Raw genomic sequence first — 17,262 nt, 5'->3', positions numbered from 1 at the left:
GACTGTGTCCACACATTTGTTTATTTAGGAATTTTTTTATTCATTTTCTTTTACCTCGTATTACCGTGTGTGTTGTAGAGGCTTTCTCTAGCAGTACTGGAAACATTATTTAACACAGAGCACAGAAGATGTCAATACAAACACAGTCCTCCATCCCAGCTCTCTGTTGATGAGCTTTAACAGACCCAGCAGTTGTCCCTACATTCCAACACATAGATATCTCCAGTCTGATGGATGACAGGATCAAGCTGATGCTTCATTCACGAGACAAAACAAAAACGAAATCATCAACAGTCTGGAAAATAACTTCTCAAACGTCCTATGATGAAAGCTAATTTCTTAGGTTCCCATTTTACAAAAGTTCCGCACACAACTCATATTGCAACATACGCAACACTGACGAGGGAACGAAAATCCATAGATGAATCTTTCCGTAAAAACATGGACGCCTTCTCGTCTTTATCCAGGAACAAAAAGAGTAGAACAGTTCTGTAAAGCTCCTGGATGAAGGAGTGTATTCAGTCCATAGGAATCAGTCACGTCCCGTCATTTCCTTCCTCTCTCTTCATTTTTGTTTAATCTCATTGCGCAACTCTGCCAAGTACAAGTGATCTTTCCCGTGAGCCACCTCCATTATGGCCATTGCCTGTGGGCACACAAAAATCATTTTATAGAATCAAACATGTACATTATATATAGAGATTTGGTGGGGATTGAACCGCACTACTTTTCTAGTACACACTAAAATGTGTCTGTAGCACTGACTATCAGAAACTATTCTTAATTACTCAACCAGATAAGTAAGTCTTTAAAAAAATTTGGCCAAATTTAACCTAGTACAGAAAGGGGCTGGACGATGAGGCCAAAAACATTTTTGAGATAAAAAATGTCATGTGTGCTATAATTGTTGTTTTCAGTTCATCGTGCTTAACTATTACATACATGGCAGCGACAGTGTTTTACATTTAACAAACCAGCTTCTTTTACTAAAATAAAAACACATTTACTTTCCTCTAAGTGAGATATTTAAATGTTTTGGTTATAAGTACCAAAGATCAGGTCTCGTACCAGCACAAGTGTCAGAGTAAGATTTCAAATGATTATCTGACCCCGACGATCATTGTTTATTACTTTGCCAGTGGAGTAATTTATTAAGAGTCATCTGTAGCAAGTGGATGTGGTATGAGAGTATATTAATATGTATATATACTCTATCATGTAAGAGTGCAATGACCTTATTGAGAAAGCTGATGCCCAACGAGGGCTTCTCCATCCCCATGTACAGTCGGCCCAGCTTCAGGTACATGGAGGACACGTTCAAGGAGTAGGGGGGATACAGCTGCCTGCAGGGGGCAGAGTTCAAGATATTTTACTCAAACACAAAGAATTCATCTCAAATGTGTTTATTTGATAATATAAAAAAAACGTTAGCCAATGATCTTAAAGTGCAGATATCACATGACAAACCAGGCTTTCCTCTTTAAAGCTGTATCTTATTCCTGTTCATTGTAATCATAATAATGGATGAGGAGGAAAACTGATTAAAATTTTTCAGGTATTGTCAAAACTGACTTAAATTAAATGAATAATAATAATACATTAGATTGAATACGCTTTCTAGAAACTTCTAAAAATAATCCCGGCAGAAAGTATGCTGGTTTCTTACTTGTAAGGTTTGACGATCTTCTCGCCGTATCTGATGGCTCCGTCTGGGTCTCCCATGTAGAGACAGACGCCCATGGCCTGGTACATCATGTGGAGCATGTAGACGTTGCTGTCATCAAAGACGGACCCCATCTTATCCAGGGTCTGCTCACACATCTCCAGCAGCTCACTAGGAGGTGCCACCGAGTCAAGGCTGCATCAACACACGCTCAGGACACACACGCTGCTCTACAATCAGATACTTTAGAGTTTGGGAAACTATTCTGCTGAAGACTAAAGTCCACAATGAGTAAATATGTGAGTAAAGCACAACTTTATCTTGAATTATTATTAATAAAAACACTCATTACTTATAACCTGTGGTACTAAAGCACATAATAGAGTGTGAGAGGAGGCAAAAGGAAGTTTAACACCTATTAGCCTCATAAGTAAATTAATAAACATGAATGTTTGCAGGGTTCTTCATAAAAAGGTGAATCTAGAAATGGAAACAATAATTTATAAAAATCACGAATCAAGAACTTGTATAAATTGATTAATTCCATGGATCAAAACTAAATAATATGACAGAATTTTGCTCTAAAGGTTTTTTTTGTTTTTGTTTGTTTGTCTTTGTATGTGCACTATGCTTTGTTATTCTCCATAACATTTGTAAACATTGTTAGACCGCTGTAAGTAACATTATACAAGCACATTCATAGTTTAGTTAAATCTGGAATTCCTATAATAAAGTATAACAAACGTGCAGTCAAACACAACAGAGCATGTTATTGATTTATCATTAAAGGATATATTTAACGTGTTTGAAGGCTCTGAACTCTCTGATGGATTTCCTGGCGTATCGCACCATGTTGCTGACGACCTCCGGCTCGATGGGGTCGCTCCGCTTACGTACTTTCAACTTCTTCTTGTCCTGGAAGTGAAAACAGAGCCGGAGCTTAGTTAAACAACGAAGCATGACGTGTTGGTTCTCAGGAGCTAGTTTTGCCTGGGCCTTACTTTGGACTGAGTTTTACATTCCTGGCAGTCACAGGTGAAATAGTAGGACTCTCTCAGTCGGCTGTTGCGGTCGTCTGTTGGGTAAAGGAGGTCTATGTAGCTGATGAGCACCTGCAGGTGGAGACGTCACATGAAAACACAAAACATGAGAATCCCACACAATGCTCGCTGTCCACTCCTGATTATGTCCTCTTGTTTGAATGTCTCAATTAGCTGCCTGATAGCTGTTAACCTGGAGGTTAAAGGTCAGGGCGGAAATAACCCCACCAGCCTCCTATTTAACAATATTCTTAATTAGAAAAAGCTTTTAAAAGTAATAGTTCAACATTTTAGGAGATACACTACTCAAGTTTGATAGCAAATTAATTCCAGTATGTCACTCAGCAGAGAAATTGTCTTGCACATCAAACCAAAACTCTTTATTTTTCATCCCTTGGAATTATTGTGTATATATTATAAAAGTAAGAGTAAATGATGTGCTGATTAGGAACCTTTTTTAGCTGTCCCCTTCATCATCTGATCTTTATGTTAAACTAAGCTGTATTTTCATATTTAATTCTTACAGACATTATACTGAAAATAAATACATATCGTTTCATATGATAACATATCAATTATCTGCCTATTCTTTCACAAAAACGATATTTTTATCCCAGTAATGTAAAAATGTATCAGATTTAGTGAAAGCGTGATTCTCTTAATGTTTTGAACTTCAGTCACAATATCTAACGTCTCTTTAGCAAATATTTGTCTTCCATTAATAGATGAGCTGCAATGTTAATAGATAGTAGATTGATATAAAACAGATCAAGAGATTAATTAATAGATTAAAATAGATTTTAGAGAAGACGCAAATAATTATATCTCCACCAACGTCCTGTATTACTTTCGTGTTATGGGCAAATTGCTGGTCAGCTCCAGAGTATATGGACATTATCCACTAGCTGCTCTGTATCTTATCTTCTTTAAACATGACTCATTGGATCTTCTCGCTATGCTCTGATGAAGCTGCTGTATCAAATCAAATCAAGCTCACAGACTGTAATATAATTATCTAATGTTTCACACACTCATCCAGCTTGTAAGTAACATGGCGCCCTCCTCCACAGACAACATGAGAGGACCCAACCCCCTCTCAGGGCAGCTGTCCCCTTTCCTCACTTCGTCTCCAGGCTTCATGTCCCGCACGGCCCGAATCTCAGCTGACGTCCCCTTGTATGTCACGATGACGCTGTGAAGACAGCTGTGGTTGATCAGGGCCACACTGTGGGTAGAGACAAACAGATACAGAGAGAAAGAGACAGATTAGAGTTAAAGACACCACTCTCTACGTCCCCGTCCTTAAAATGGATGAGGTGGGAGCAGAGAGACGTATTATTGCTCAGAACAATGATAAAACTGTGAGATAACCACTTTGTTTTAAGTTGTAGGCTGCCACTGTGCCTACAGAGGGGCCTTGAGTGTCCCTGAAATATGTCAGCGACCTTGCTATTACCTGGGTGGTTGGCTGGAAATAGCTCAACAAGGAGCTGAGAGGGCAAAATCACCTTCTCTCAGCCACAGCAGGGAGCTGGGATTATACCACCAAAGACCAACTGGAGGAGAGAAGTGGTCTTGTCTGGGCTTGCTTTGGATGACTGAAAATTTCCAAGATTTCCAAGTAGTGTCCATGTGCCAGAACTATATGGGAAAAACAAGTTCTTTGTATTTTGGGTATCGAATGCATCTACAAATTTGTAAGTTTCTGCTGCTCCTAAAAGTGGGATCTTGGTGGTGGTGATGGTCACGATATAAACTGTATACAAAAATGGATGTTGACTCAGGATTCAGAAAGAGAAGCCAGTGTGGAAGTGCCTGAAACCTGTATTCTCTTGAATGATCAGCAGAGAACGGCTCCACAGAAAATGACCCTATTCCGAACTTGACTTATTACACCAGTAAACTTTTCCCTAGGTCGATTATGGTCTTAATTGCTGGTTTCAAGTCTTTTTCAAGAGATTGTAATATATGGTTTCACGTAGAGTAAAATAAAGAATAAATCACAGTATGCATTGTCGCATAGATACCCTCTGATTGACAGCTAGTACAGTCCAATAGGCATCATCCCAGTGTCATTCAGCCCCTTGCAGTCTTTGAGAACTGCTGCAAACCATCTAAATCACTAAACTATGAAATCAATTGGAAATCAAACAAAGCCTCCAACAGAGAGAGTGTAAGGAACAGACAATTGCATGAGAGTTTCTGCTCTTACTCTGGGTAGATTGCTGTTCCCAAGTGGGATAGTTCATCGTCCTCTATTGTGAAACCATTACAAGCGACCTGTTGAATAAAGGACACAGAAAGAAACACTGCTCATGTACGTGTTCATCATCCTTTGTTTCACAGAGACTCACACATTGGCATGGTTGTGTTGTACCTGGGAGAACAGCGTGAGCAGCTCTTTGTGGTCAGGAAAGTCCAAGTGCTTAGAGAAAAAACGATACAGTCCGGCAATGTCTGACTCGGTCATCTCTCTTTTCTGGTTATCTACATCCTCCACATCTGTTACAGAAAGAGTGAACATTTTATTTGTGTTGTATTAGATGCAAGTACTGACAGTTGACGTTTGTCTTTTGTGGCATTTTAAATTAGCGAGGTAATATTTTCCAAATTTCAGCTTTTTATGGCCAACTTTGGGTTAAACCATACACTGTATAAAAACATAGACGACAGGTCAGCTCCCCAAAAGTGAAGCCAAATCATTTCCTAGTGGCTGGCTTCAGAATTGGACACAAACCCAACCTTCTCCATGTTAGTTGATGGGACATAAGGGCAAATCACAAAATACACATTAAGTACAGCGCAACTTTTTATGTTCAGTTTGGTTTTAATTCGTTTTTTCTTTGAAATCAGAATCAGAATGAGGTTTATTGGCCAAGTAAGTTTGCACAAACAGGGAATTTGACTCGGTAAAGTAGCTCTCAGTTGCTTACAAAGAATACACATCACAAAACAAACATAACAAAACAAAACAAAACAAAGCAAAACAATACAAACAGTCCGAACAGTGCAACGACGGTCTAAGAAAAGAAGTGCAGGTGTGCATATTACAATTATCCAGTGAGGGTGAAATAAGTAAACATAATTAAATATAATTATAATATATATTATATATAATATAATATAATTTCGGGAGTAACTGTACCGTCATGATTGACAACTAAGACTGACTTGCGATTGGTTGAGCATGTGTTTCAATCATCAATACTTTTCAGATTCTGGCTCCAAATGACATCAAAAGCTCAAGATGACAGCGCTATATTATCCAGGATATTTTGGAGGAAGGAGAGATGCGTCTTCCATCTTTATATACAGTCTATAGATAAGACTCACTCAGTTTCGGTTTCACTCTCTTCACATGTTAAATATGAATGTTCAATGTGACTGGACGTCTTAAGTTAGACTGCATTGCTGTTACGTGGTAACCTGATTCGTGTCTGGATTTGAATCTCTATTAACAACTTGAGCAGCATCCATGCTTCATGACAGAGAGACAGGCGGTAGATCAAATTCACTTCCTCTGAAGGTCTTTGTTGGATAAGAGTCTTTCCTCACCTCCACACCGATAAGCTCCAACAACTTTAACCATAGAGGGATAAACAGCTCTCCTTCCTTTATTTGTCTCACTATGCCAAGGCCACATTGTCGCCATGACTGCTACTACCTGCCAGAGTGTGTGTGTGTGTATGTCAAGTTCCTAGGTTGTAATACAAGTCACAGGAAGCCAGCACTGTGTTACACTTGATAATATTTGGATTATTATTTTTGCACAAATACCCCCATAGTTTGTTTCTGTAAGGAAAAAAAAGTCACATGGATGATTTTCTGTGCCGTTAAAGTTAATACTCACGTGATTGCACATCTTCTATTAGCAGGATCTTCTCAGACAAACATCTCTCTTTCTGTGTCTTCTGTGGAAACCCGTGGAAATGAGCACAGTTAACGATGGTATAGTTTGTGCCAGAAAGCTCTCACACAGGATATTTTTTGGTGTGTGACTCCAACCTTCTTTGCAAGGATCCGAGCCACCAGGCGGGACGTCTCTGATGGGCACCAGTTCTCTCCGAATGCATTCATTGCTGAGCACTCCAGCTTGTGCATGGCCCAGTCCCCCTTCTACACACATGTAAATATCATACTGGTATTTAAAATCAATTGACTGACCAAGCTTCAATATATGGTTGATAGGGCCACTGTATCGTTGTCCTTTGAGCATCCACACATGAGTCTTTACATTGCACTTACCTGGCATTTCACATTGCAGTAGAAGGCTTTCCTGCACTTCCCACATTTTGCCAATCCGTTTTTTCTACAAATGACAATAAGGAGAGAATGATATTGTGGTTGACAAGCAGCACATCATTAAAAAAGTTACTGAAAGATTCTGAGACATCCCTCTATAAATGACCTCCCCTGACACACATAGAAACGACCCAGGCATCAGAGCCCATTGGATGTCAACTTCCATACCACAGACCACACCCAATAAATCAGAGCTCAATCTTGTGGGTACCTTTTTGCCTCAATGTGAGAGTGTATGGACGTAAAAATCCTTCTCTGAGACTAGAAGGAGCAGTTGCTGGTGCCCTGTCATAACCGATAGCAATGAAGGGCTTTAAAACATTCTGTGGTATTAATAGAGCTGGCCGTAGTTTGGACCACCTGTCTCTGCACCACACTGAAAAAAGTAAAGCAGTCCGAAAGTCCACAGATGCCATTTTGGAGACACTTAAAACCAAAGGCCAGACAAGCTGCTCTGTGTTCAGGGTTTGTGTTGGGAAAACATGACTTGATGTAAATTCTGCCTGGAGTTACAGCTTTCACCAAAATGATTCATTTAAGATTGTAGTGAGTTGACGCTGGCCTGTGTAACTTTGGGCATCTCACCAAGGACTGAGTGCATGTGTCATTCTAGGGTGTGAAATTACTGCCTTCCGGTTAAGTGTTGGGTCAAAGCAAGACGTGTAACAGATGTCGGATTTAATTCACCCTGAACAAATCGACACACAATCAGACGATCTTATATCATTCTAGGAAGAGAAGAGTCTCAACAGATGGTTTATGAAACCTGCAGCCAACTGAATGAGTCTCCATCATTCATGTTTGTGATGGACATTAACATGGTCAGGGTCTAATGTATTTATGGAGGACTAAGATTAAGTTAAATTAACTTAATCCAAACTCTGTCCCTCAGAAAGAGGCTTATTAATATACATATATGAAGATGAAACAAGGAAAGACGTGTAAAGGTTTTGAATTGATCTCAGGAGAATATATGCACCTGTATTTACGATTAACTTACTTACGATTCACCCAAGAGCCCAATCACATAAAAAATAGTCTGATTTAAGTATTGTAAACTCGTTCATCTGCATAAGAGATTAGCATTGTGATATTATGATAAGGTATTAACACCGACTATACAGCTGCAGTTGATAGAGACTGTGTTATGTAATCATGACTCAGGAAACAGAATCTCTTTCTCCTCGGCCATCCTTCCTTTTCTGACAGGGAGGTATAGAGACAGGTGAAAGACGATATATAGAAACCGCCATTGAGAAAGACGAGCCCCACAGACCGAAATAGATTCTGTGGAGTGACACTTTCATGCCAAAGAGCCCATGTGGTGCTGAATGTGTCAGCGATCATTAAGTCTGCATCACTAATGAATGGGTTTGGTAAAACAGAGAACCACAGGTTTGCAGTTCATTACTTTTTTGAATCATCAATGCTTTCAGAACTAGAAATCTAACGGAAGTATTTGTGGATATGCCCCCACAGGTTATAGGATAAGTCATCATCATGAAGTTGCATCTGGTGCAGGGTCTTTATGAACTTTATCAAGTGCAGATATGAAATGAAACGAGTTATTAAATCAGGCAGGGAACAGAAAATAAACCGATGATTACCTGTTGAAGCAGAACTCGCAGTAGCAGCCTCTCTCCTTCGCTGTCAGCACGTAGGAATACGCAGGGCTGGAGAACAGGAGCTCTCCTGCCTTAAAGGCTCTGGACACGCGCAGACCTCGTCCTTTCCCCGGACTCTCGAACCTCTCGAGTCCCTCGATGCTGCCCGTCATCGTGTCTTGTCTCCGGTTCGTCTTCACGCCGGAATGACTCCTCACTCGGAAGGAGCGAGAAGTGGGATGTGGCCCCCTCAACTCAAAAGGCGGAACCCTCCCCAATAATAGTTCATAGTAGCATCCAAAAGGCGCAGCATGTACACAGCTGCAAGGAAGTTATTCAGTTTAAGATATATTAAAACTTTTGTTGCAAGTAAAGTCATAAAGATATACATATTCTCACACGCCACATCTTTTTTTTTAGGTTTTTACACTGTATATATTAGTTTTATTCCACTCATATTTTCAATATTTGTTATATTCCCTTACAACTAAGTATTGCATTTGACTTATTATTACTTACTGATGCCTATTTTTTTTTACTCTTGCTGCGGTAATATTGCATATTTCACCATTGTGGGACTCTTATCTTATCTTATCTTATCTTATCTTACACATGGCAGGGGACCGTTTTCCCGGTGGACCGGACTGTTTGTTGTTTTTGGTCATTGAACCCAATTATTTTATAAGTGACAACTTTTAGCTAACTTTCTCTTTCTTGTATTTGTTTACCAGTAGTCTAACTTGACCACGACTCACGCAACACGTGACCCCTGAACTCCCTGACGTGTTGACGTAGGACGTCACGGACTGCAGCGACAACAGGTGCGACAAAAAGCCACGATTAAGAAAATAATTAAAAAACAGAAGATTAATAAAAGAATAAAGAGAGAAGAAGGGAACTGACGTGGAAAAGAAACGTTTCATGAGATGTGTTTACGACAAGAAGATTAGAAGTTGAGGTAATGAGACAGGTGTGTGTGTGCTGGTCTCGGATAACGGAGACTATACGAATGTTTTGCTAAAGTTAAACGTTGTGTCGCGACATTTCCTCAGTGGGAGACAGCTTGTTGTTCATGGCAGCATTAGCAGCAGCAGCCAGGGGACCAGTGTCGTGTTCCGGTGGTGAAGAAGATGGAGAACCAAACAACCGCCATGATGAACCCGTGACTCCTGAGGGCACAGGTAGGATTGGTTATCACAACACATCACAACACAGCTGTGGTACAGGCTTGTTCTGAAAACTATAACCATTACATTGTGTAGATTCAATCTTTGCCCAATGATGGTGTCCTTACAACGTTTTACTGTGAATAACAAAGTTGTAGATACTTTTATATTCATTCATGGTTGGTGGTTGTATTGTTAGCAGTTAATTCATTTGCACACAGATTTAGCTAAAACACTTTAACACATAACAGTGCTTATGTATGTTTATGTATGTACATACATATTCTAGAAAAATACAACGTGAATAAAAGAGCTGTGGAAAATAACCTTCTATATAGAATGAGTCCCACTCTGGCCCTGTGTCAGCCCCATATCGTTCCACAACACAGTGCAACAGCACACGTTAGCTGAGAATCAAAGTGAGAGTATTAATGTGTGTTAAAGTCACACGCGTTCACTGTGGAGAGCACGCCCCCACCGCCATCACTGGAACTGAGAGAGGCATCACTGATGGGCATCGATGGTTGTGATTGGCCCGACTGGTTTTCAGGACGGATGTAAATCAGTTTGAATGGGAGGATGAATATACTGTACACGGGCTGACTGATGCTCTGCTCCATATCAGCTCACACTCCCTTCACTTTAAATAGACAATGAGCTGTCACAGAGGTGTTGTGACACTGTCCAGCCCCACAGAAAGCACCACAGAATCCAAACACACTGGTTTACATCAAAACAACAACAGTTATAGTTGTTGTTGATGTTTTAAGGCATTGCAGTGCATTAAGTAGGCTTCCATACACTCTGTATAGCTTTATTGGAAAGTGGATAGCAGAGTTTGCAAGAAATGAGCCTTCACATCAAATAAGTCAAAACAAATTAAATATATATAACATACATACATATAAACCAAATACGAACATTTATACTGTATTAACAGCCCAGAGGTTGTCATTGCAGTGTTGGGACGTTTAGCTGCAGTTCAATGAGGCCCCCTGGTGGTGAAGATGGAGCTTCACGTTCTCAAACTTTGTACCATTCATATTTTTAGATATGAATTTATATTATATCAATATATCATTATTTTATATCATTGTATTATTTTATGTAAAGCCAAGATCTGCTTTCTTGAAGTTGATCTGCACTGTGGGGAATGAAAACTGCTTTAGATTCAACTGTAACTGTAATTTTCATCTGCTGCAACACTAGCTTCAATTATATTTTCTCTTTACTCTTTATTAAACAATAATTGATCTATTATGAGGATGAGGTCCTGACAGTTAAATAGAAAGAGCTTTCAAGTTCACTGTCCAGTTTTGTCATATTGTGCCATCATGTGGGTGTTATTTGTAAGTACACCCTCAAATCCTCACTGTCACCTTAGATAGCAGCAGATTATTTGACAACTGAGTGAGTTCAATACAGAGGTAGTGAGGGGGAGCTCAGGTCAGGGACTTGATCTTGAGTAAATTGAAATATTTCATAAGCAACCATGCAAACACATTACACCCCTGCACACCTTCACTCTCTCTCTTTTAGGTACGCGCGCACACACACACTCGTACAAGCACGCACACAAACACAAACACACTCGTACAAGCACATACCACTGTGAAGATTTGTCCCTCATCTGTATCTGAAGGCTTTATCCAACCTTGCCCCAGTTTCCAACCCCGATTTATTATAATTCCATTTTTTTCCCCGTTCTCTCAATCTAAAGATTTGTTCCTCCTCATTTTTAATAATGTGCAAGCAAGGGAGTCATGTCCCTGGGAGATTATGTCCTCGTCTTTGGCGTCTCGTCTTGATTACACCAGAGGAACCTGATTTGATTTGGAAGAAACCCCCCTGTTCCAGGACGGATCTCTTTAGACCTACCCACTGTACTGATTTCTTGCTTTGTCAGAGGGGATGATCTTGATGAATATGATCTGAAAGAGAGGGAGGGAGAGGGGGATTAGGTGAACGGATTATAATTTCCAATGATGAGAAATAATAAGAAACAATAAATCCTAAGTAGATTTAGTTCTCAAGGAAACCCTGTTAGGGGGAATCAACAGAATAAGAGACAGGACAGAAAAGAGACCAGACATTGTTGTTAAATAGATATGGTAGAGCTGACCTGTTTGCTCTGAGATATAACATGAGTTCTCTTTAGATTCTTGATTTGCAAACTGAAATTTAAATGAGCATAAACAACAAACTGTAATGGTTCAGAATACGTTGCTATGTTCTTAAATTTGACTGCTCTTTTTAACAGCTAGAAGTAGGGCAATTAGTTAATTGGAAGAAAATCAATTAGCAATTTTTCGATAATCAATTAGTTCAGCTTCTATTCAAGCAGAAAGGCACCGCTGTGAGCATGTTGTGTGTACCTGTTGTATATATGGAAGTGAGTATCTTTGCATACTTTGATTCAAAGTAATTCCAGTGAAGTGGACTGAGGTCAGCTGTTGCAAATGCAAAGTCAAACATATTTGTTCCTGTTCATCTTTTTTTCATTTTGACTTTATTGGGTAAAAACCAGCAACTATTTTATTCATCAATAAATTGGTTATATAATTGTTCATTTTCATGAGATCAAATTTGAAACTATTGTTGCTTCCTGCCTGTTAGTTGAAGTTAGATAATCAAGACTTCACCATGGCCTTTAACATTTCCACTACTTTCTGACATTCTATAGACCTAACGACTTGTGGATTTAATCATGAAAATACTTTATTCTTATAATAACAAAGTTGATACAATAATAAAACAAAGTTGATTAAGATGTTCGAACTGTTCTAAACATGGACAGCTTAATTTTTTTTTATTACACTTATGATAAACAGAGTATGAATTGCATAAATAAAATTTGAGCCCTTAAATAATACAATAATAAAACAAACATTCAAATAAGTATAACCTCCCCACATTAAAATGTAAAGATAAGACAGTAGCACTGTACGTTGATAATGGGCAACAAATTATCAGCAGCTGCAACACTAGATTAAGTGCACAGTAAAAAAAGACATCTGCTTTACTGTCCTGTAGGAGCTTGAGATGCTACATGTCAAATAAAATCCAGTAAATGTCTCTGTAAACAAAAGTAGACATGATTAACAGATGTGGGACCATAGTACTTCAACAGGGGGCACCACAGTGTTCAGATTTAGCCATTAAGTCAAAGACAATAGAGTTAGGTGCATCGAAGCTTTGCACAGTTCAAGGTAGGTGTAGATGTTAATTGATAATTGATGGGTAATGGTTTTATTCTCCATGTATTTTATTTATTTAACAATAAGTTTTCTCAGGGAATAAGGTGTTGAATGGCTTGATCTACATGATCAAAGTAAAAGACCGACCACTGATCTAGACTATCTAGACTGTGGTGGCCTGCTGTAATATAATTTCTACCATCACAGTGTCATAATTAACTAAAAACATTTTTTACACCTCTTATAATAACATAATAGATCTCTAACTTAGTGTATTGCACTGTTGCCGTATTTTATAGCTGTGTGCAACACTGTTAACAGCGCTAATTGCTGGTTGCTTGTTCATGCTATTGATTGATCGTCCATAGGTTTTTATTGTCCACTCAGAAAGTCAGTCCGACTATTCCCATGCAATCAGTTCCGTTTCTCACTCAAGAACCTGTCTCTCACTCTCCTCTGTGTTTCTATCACTCGAAATCTGTTGTGTCTGAGAGCAACCTTTGTGAGCGTTTACCTCCTTTACCGCCATAGAATTAATCAAGTAGGAAACTTTTAACATCTCACAATGTATCTGAATCTCGAGCCCCTTCAAGAATCGGACTACATAAGCATTGTGACAGTTTAGACAACACTCTATGTAGAACCGGTGGTCATACTTATGCTCATAGTTGTGGCCTGAATTTGATGGATGCAGTACTTTGTCACATTGAGGACCTCATAAAATGGCAGCTGCTAATGCCTCTCTGCCACGAGGTCGGGCACAAGGGATGTGTGTGAAATCCAGTATCGTTAAAGACCGTTGCTGCTTTCAGTCTTGTCGTGGTCGCGGGGCCGAGGACTCCTCGATCCATACCCGTGACCTTGTCATCGCAGGCCATTCCCAGGCTGTTGTGTTAACTAGGGGTCATCTGCGGGACACGGCATGAGAGATGGACGGGGCTGTGTGTTTGCATTCAGCGGAGGGAGGGAGGACGGAGTACGTGATCATTCTGAGCTGAGCTTTAGGACGGAGTTCACGCCAAGACCGTGTGTAATTGTCCCTATATTCCCCTGAGCTGAGTCCAGGCTCTATACTGTACAGTAAATCCACATACTTTCTGATGAACTGACTGACTTGAATGAGGCAACGTCTACCATCCTGCCTTGTCCCTGGTCGGCCAGTTAGGGAGCCAAGCTTTAAGCCTTAACCCCCCTGTCTCCACTCCTGGCTGGGGGGGAATGTGACGCCTGCCTGCCTGCTCGCCTGTTTGGCCGTCTTAGCCCATGTGGGGTTTGCAGGCGCGGAGCCTCATCTCCCACTGTTTATCCATGTGTCTTTGCTTTGGCTCTGGCCCGACGCTGTAGGCCACTGTGGGCAGAGTGGGGTCCAGTGCCCTGTGTCACCCACCTAAGCTCTGCTTTCACTGGAGGGCTTAGCGCCTCACCCTCCAGCCGCTTTATGAGCAGACAGCTGAGCTAATCTGTCTCCCTCTTCCCACCTCTGTCTCCCTCTTCCTTTCTTTCTCCTCAGGTCTTGGCTCGTCACTTCTCTTGGCTCCTTTGGCCCCGTGTTTGTAGTCTAGTTCGCTCTCATGCCTTTCAAACACTGACACTGCTGTTTCTGTTTCCTCAGTACACACAAACACAAACACACACACACACAAAAACAAACAAACACCTACATTCACCTAAAAAAATCTCTTATATGTGTCTTGACTACAGTAGAGCTTGTGAAGAGAGGCATCACTAAAGAGGAGTTCATGTCAGGACAGGTCTCGGGCTTAAACCTGGTTCTAGCCCTTCAGCTGGTGACTTGAACCATAGTTGCTCTTAAACTACATCTTCATCCACTTTGACGTGTGACCTGAATTTATCAGTAACAAATTATGTTGTTCAATGTATATCGCCCAATGTCTGCACTTTGCGTTCATTTCATCCGTTCTGATGCACGTCTTCTGAAAGCTTACGGATATGGAAGAAACGGATGAAACCGAGCACTACCACCGGAAATCGTGGGGAGGCAGTGTAGCCAATAGTTGAGGAGATACAAACAGACAAGAGGAAGAAATATTAACCACAACTTTTTGAGGAGAGACTTTGCGAGTTGGTATGTTACTTCACCCAGGCACAGGGACAAACAGACACTTTTGCCTTTGTACCAACAGGTACACTAACACAGACCACTCCACCATGGATATACTGTATTTGTTGTTCTCAGAAACTCTGGACTCTCTGTTGCCCTCTAGCGGAGGTCATGCATAATGACCATGCCAATGTAAAGAACGCATTGAAGTATGTATGTGTGCAGTCTTACTTTATTGTGAAACTCTTTTTCTTCTTAAAGGCAGCTTCCATCAGAACCAACCAATAAGTGACTAATACCTAGAATTAAAGATAATAAATTCAAGGTGCAGTGTTGGACACATTAAGCTTCATGTAAATGTGAAAACACACCTAGACGGGTCAGTGTCATAGAGTGTTAGAACGATGTAGGTGGACTGGTAACTTTGTTTAAACATCTGATGTTTGCTTAAACCATTAACGTGTCTCCATGGCAACACAAAGTGCTTTCCTTGACAGATATTTGCAAAGTCACAAGGCAGGTTAGGAGAGGGTTTCTCAGTCTGTTTTGCTGCTTCTGTTTATTAGTTATTGACTAAATTGAGTCGTGTCCTATTTTTAGATTATTTGCAACTATAATCAATCTGCACTGAAATGTTGCTGTTAAACCTGAACTTGACTTATTTTCTTGGCCTCTGGGAGATGAGTGCTGATTTCTTTTAGTATTTTGGGACATTTAAAATAAATAAATTCAAAAACCTAGTCACTGAATCTGCAGCCCTACACTCAAGACTCGAGTCATTTACAAAGACTGATGTCAAGGCACTAAAACAGCTTTGCTCCAGTACTTTTACATCATCTCTTCCTGTCTTCAATCCCTTTCTTTCCTTTTACACATATCTCATTCTGCATTCTTTCCATCTTCCTCTTGCTTTCAATTTATCCGTTACCCTTCATCATCCCCTCTTCCTCCAACCATCTCTCCCTGCTCACCCTCCCTCTGTTCTCCGTCTTCCCCTCGTCTTCCTCCTCTGCCTGCCTTCCCACCTCCTCCTCCTTTTCGCTGTCCTCTTCGGCCGTCCGGCTAAACTTAGAAGTGACAACAGTTGCAGGGTGACACCAAAGGCTAAATAAGACCAGAACAATAGCTTCTCCCCCCTCCTCCTCTCCGACTCTCACCCCCTTATCTGCCCCTTTAATAGACTTCCATTGTTCTCTCCTTCCACTGTTGCTCTTTCAGGGAGTTTGTTAGCTATGCTAATGAAGGCTGGGCTTGTGTGGGTTTAGCGAGTGGGGATTTGATGCTCTTTAACTGGGCACTTTTAGAAAGGAGAAGCCATCATAAGGGTGGACCGGGCAGCTATTTACCACCAGTCAAATGTCACAGACGCGATGCAGCAGTACTTTCTTCCATTTAGTATCTTGCACATCGAAACTGTCACAACCAGCTAAAAAAAGAAGGAATCATCCAAGATGCTGTACCACTGGTCCTCGAATGCACCACGTACTATATGTGTCAGCATGTCAGAGTCCTTGTAGAAAAAAAGAGTCGAGTAAGACAAGATGTGGAGACTACAGTACAGCAGTCAGTCATCCAATCAGTCAGTCAGTCTGTAAATAGCCTGTCCGATGGCTCCTTTGAGCTTTCCTCTGAGAGGAATTCTCTTTCTCCTTAGTGTATTAATAGTGCCTGTGCATTGTTTCCTACAGCAGCACTACTGCAATCAAAGGAAGTTGGCCTGCCAAGTATACAAATATTTTCCTTTGTCCCTATGTTTAGCCGGCATGTAAGAGTCAGAAGTGTGTTCATAGAGGTGGGTGCACGTGTGTGTGTGTCTCAACCAACAAGTATGTGCATGCTCGTGGGCATTATGTCAGGTTGTGTGTTTATTTATATGTGTAATCTAATAGGTACAATGATGCGTCCTTTAATTGTTTGTGTGTGAGTGTGTGTGAAAGCCACTCGTGAACTGCGTGACCCTGTATCTGAGAGGTCATGTGCTTGGCTGGTTATTGGTGTGTTGGTATGCTGACTGATGAAATGCATGCTAATCTACCTCACATGGGCAAGTGTTGTGTTCACAGGTGTGTAGGCAGGTGATGTAGTGTCTGAATCTCTCCTGCTTTCAGACGTGCACTGAACTTCAAGAGGGGCTTTACGTGGGAACACAAATATTTGAGACAGTTGCTCTGGACATTTTTCTGGAACTTTTCCTGCAAGGCCTTTTGTATAATGTTTTGAAAATGTCA

The 17,262-nt window shown here is 40.6% G+C and overlaps 1 protein-coding gene across 1 annotated transcript; it reads right to left on the bottom strand.

Annotated features, from left to right (window-relative positions):
• Nucleotides 1-85: 85 nt before the first annotated feature.
• On the bottom strand, nt 86-8,814 carry smyd2b (SET and MYND domain containing 2b). The gene is made up of 12 exons (XM_053445386.1): nt 8,613-8,814; nt 6,949-7,012; nt 6,709-6,819; nt 6,554-6,614; nt 5,081-5,205; nt 4,916-4,983; nt 3,826-3,928; nt 2,665-2,775; nt 2,458-2,578; nt 1,667-1,841; nt 1,235-1,343; nt 86-646 (listed from the first exon to the last, which is right to left on the bottom strand). The coding sequence occupies exons 1-12, from the start codon at nt 8,780-8,782 to the stop codon at nt 566-568; spliced, it is 1,299 nt and encodes a 432-aa protein (XP_053301361.1). The 5' UTR covers nt 8,783-8,814; the 3' UTR covers nt 86-565.
• Nucleotides 8,815-17,262: the final 8,448 nt, after the last annotated feature.

Source organism: Pleuronectes platessa, chromosome 17 (assembly GCF_947347685.1).
Source record: "Pleuronectes platessa chromosome 17, fPlePla1.1, whole genome shotgun sequence".
Classification (NCBI taxonomy): Eukaryota; Metazoa; Chordata; class Actinopteri; order Pleuronectiformes; family Pleuronectidae; genus Pleuronectes; species Pleuronectes platessa.
Note: the sequence above shows the minus strand (reverse complement) of the source record. Positions and strands in the feature narration are given on the sequence as shown.